The sequence below is a fragment of the Emys orbicularis genome, chromosome 1, assembly GCF_028017835.1.
Source record: "Emys orbicularis isolate rEmyOrb1 chromosome 1, rEmyOrb1.hap1, whole genome shotgun sequence".
Classification (NCBI taxonomy): domain Eukaryota; kingdom Metazoa; phylum Chordata; order Testudines; family Emydidae; genus Emys; species Emys orbicularis.
Genome location: NC_088683.1, coordinates 369,248,976 through 369,252,635, shown reverse-complemented (window position 1 = coordinate 369,252,635; position 3,660 = coordinate 369,248,976). Strand labels below are relative to the sequence as shown.

The 3,660-nt window shown below is 46.1% G+C and overlaps 1 protein-coding gene across 1 annotated transcript; it reads left to right on the top strand.

Moving 5' to 3' along the window:
• The first annotated feature begins 322 nt into the window (after positions 1-322).
• On the top strand, positions 323-1,288 carry LOC135886443 (olfactory receptor 52B2-like). The gene has a single exon (XM_065414179.1). It carries the CDS (start codon positions 323-325, stop codon positions 1,286-1,288), a length of 966 nt encoding a protein of 321 aa, XP_065270251.1.
• The last annotated feature ends 2,372 nt before the right edge of the window (positions 1,289-3,660 follow it).

Here is a 3,660-nt window from a genome sequence, read left to right as displayed (position 1 = left end):
TGAGCAGGGCCTGCCTCTAACTACCAGACTAATTTTGCTTTATATCAACAAGCCTTTGACCGTTACTTTAGCCCAGGCCTCAGGCCTCATGCTAGGCCTCTAATACAAGAGCTTATGTCTCAGGGTTTCTTCCTACTACAGTTGCGCAGTATGAGAGTGTTTCTGGATTTACGGTCACACACAACAGGCAATGAAGTTTTTGATGGTATCTATGATTCTCTCAACAAATGCATTCCAGTCCTAGCTGACACTACAGTTCTCACTGATTTTCTCTTTTGCTGTGAGTTACAGGAAAATGAATAGAAGATCCAAGTGATAGTACATGATGCCAGCTGACAATCACACTGCTTTTGACCCTGTTAGTTACATCCTGACCGGCATCCCGGGTACGGAGGAGTCTCATTTCTGGATTGCCATCCCCTTCTGTCTGATTTACGTTGCATCACTTTTTGGGAACTCTCTCCTACTATTCATCATACTAACAGAACGAAGCCTCCATGAGCCCATGTATCTATTAGTGTCCATGCTGGCCGCTGCTGATCTGCTGTTATCTACCACTACGGTGCCCAAGATGCTGGCTGTATTCTGGTTTAGAGCCGGAGAAATTTCTTTTACTGCCTGCCTGACCCAGATGTTTTTCATCCATGTCAGTTTTCTTGCCGAGTCAGCCATCTTGCTGGCCATGGCGTTTGATCGGTATGTTGCCATCTGCGATCCCCTGAGATACACCATCATACTAACCAAGTCTGTGATCGGGAAGATGGGGCTGGCAGTTGTCACAAGAAGTTTCTGTATCATTTTTCCTCTCATCGTTCTCACGAAGCAGCTGAAGTTCTGCAGAACCAACCTCCTGCCTCACGCCTATTGTGAGCATATGATCCTAGCCCGGCTGGCCTGCAATGACATCACAGTCCACGTCTGGTATGGTGTAGCTGTGGCTATTTTAGTAATTTGTTTAGATATTGTGCTCATTGCTGTATCATATGGGTTGATCCTCAGGGCCGTCTTCCTGCTCCCCACCAAGGAAGCCCGGCTCAAGGCTCTCCGCACCTGCGGCTCCCATGTCTGTGTCATACTGATGTTCTACGTGCCGTCTGTTTTCTCCTCTTTAGCACACCAGTTTGGGCACATCATCCCAGGTTATATTGTCAACCTACTGGCCAACCTCTACGTGCTCATTCCCCCCATGTTAAACCCCATTGTTTATGGCGTGACAACAAAAGAGATCCTGAAACGCGTGATCAATGTGTTTTATCGATGCTGCAGCAGAAGCTCCCTGCTGAGCTAAAGGAGGCAACAGAAAATGCTTTGGGACTTGGAAATTAAAGCCAGGTTTTCATTGGAACTCTAGGGGTGTTTTTACTATGTACTTACACTGTGTAAGCTCAAAAGCTGGTCTTTCTCGCCAACAGAATTTGGGTCCAATGAAAGCTATTTACTCCCCCACTTCATCTGTCTAGTATCCTGGGATTGACATGGCTACAACAGCACTGCGCACTGCCACAGAAGGCAGCCAGACCGAGTGAGTCTTGTTCTAAGTTGAAGGGAAATAGCAAAACAAAAAAGAACAAAGGTAAACATCAGCATGAGAGAGAGCACCGTGTGTGTATCTCCTGTCTGACAAGCTGCATCTGAGCTGGTCTCTTAATGGCAACAGAAAGCAGCAGCCAAGGGGGCCATGCCAAAGGCCAGTGGGAAGTGCACTTGGCTGCACATTGAGAGACACGGTCTCTAGTCTTGGTTCTGCCACCAATCTGCTGTGTCACCTTGGGTTACTTTCTTTCCTTCTCAAACTCCTAAATCCTTCTCAGGGTCACTGCTTTGCCGGCCTCAGTCCCCCATTCCGTAGCCAAGGCCTGCGTCCCATGGACCTTGTGTTTTGCTGCCTTATGACACATTTTGCAGTCCGGCTTCCCCAGGCTGATCTCGCACTCTTCCCTATACTCAGGGCTTCAAAGGGGTGGCAGGGTGGGAGAGAGATCGGGGGTGCTGTGGCCTGGTGCATTGGGCGAGGGGCTCATTTACACGTTCTCTTCAGTCCTCCCGACTGTGGGAGAGAAAGGGGGAATAGAACCATGTGTGTGCGATTAGCTGTGTCTTACTCTGTGCTAAAGGAATGTTTTGACACTGAGGATAACATGATGACTCCTTCTGGGGCTTGGAGGCTTGTTTGACCTTCTGCTAACGTCACACAACATCCAGCAGAAATGCTGTGGGAATCTTTTTTCCTTTTATACTCACCTTCCATTCCTGCAGCTGTTGAGAAGAAATGTCTCATAAGAACATAAGAACGGTATATACTTGGTCAGGCCAAAGGTCCACCTAGCCCACTGTCACGTTTTCCGACAGTGGCCAGTGCCAGGTGCTTCACGGGGGTGAACAGAACAGGACAATCATCAAGTGTTCCATCCCCTCTCGTCCCATCCTGGATTCTGGCGGTCAGAGGTTTTGGGACACCAGCAGCATGGGTTTGCACCCCCAATCATCTCAGCTTATAGCCATTGATGGACCTATCCTCCATTAACTTATCTAATTCTTTTTTTAATCCTTTGGCCATCACAACATCCCCTGGCAATGAGTTCCACAGGTTAGCTCTGTGCTCCATGAAAAAATACTTTCTCTTGTATTTATTAAATATACTGCCTATTTATTTCATCAGGTAACCCTTGGCTTTTGCATTGTGTGCATAAGTAAATAACATTTCTCTATTCACTTTCTCCACAACAGTCATGATTTTATAGACCTCTGTCATATCCTCCCTTAATTGTCTCTTTTCTAAGCTGAACAATCCAAGTCCTTTTAGTCTCTCCTCAGATGGAAGCCATTCTATACCCTTAATCATCTTTGTTACCCTTCTCTGACCGTTTCCAAATTATACTATGTCCTTTTTGAGGTGGGGCTACCAGCAGTGGGCACACTGTTGAAGGTGTGGCCGTACCATGGATTTATATAGTGGCAGTATAACATTTTCTATCCATTTCCTAATGGTTCTTAACAATCCGTTAGCCCTTTTGACCACTGCTGTGCATAGAGCGGAAATTTTCAAAGAACTACCCATGACGATTCCACAATCTCTTTATTGGGTGGTATCAGCTAATTTAGACCCCATCCTTACATATGTGTAGTTAGGATGATTTTTTCCAGTGTGCATCATTTTGCACTTATCAATGCTGAATTTCATCGGCCTTTTCATTGTCCAGTCATCCAGTTTTGTGAGATCCCTTTGTAACTTTTCTCAGTCAACTTTGGATTTAACTATCTTGAATAATTTTGTATCCTTGCAAACTTTGCTACTTCACTGTTCACTCCCTTTTCCGGATCATTAAGGAATGTGTTGAACAGCACTGGTCCCAGTACAGATCCATGAGGGACCCCGCTGTTTACCTTACTCTATTGTGAAAACGGACCATTAATTCCTACCCTTTGTTTCGAAGATTAGGGTTGGAAGGGACCTCAGGAGGTCATCTAATCCAATCACCTGCTCAAAGGAGGACCAACCCCAACTAAATCATCCCAGCCAGGGCTTTGTCAAACCGGGCCTTAAAAACCTCTAAGGATAGAGATTTTACCACCTCCCCAGGTATTCCATTCCAGTGCTTCACCTCCCTCCTGGTGAAATATTTTTTCCTAATATCCAACCTAGACCTCCCCCACTGCAAC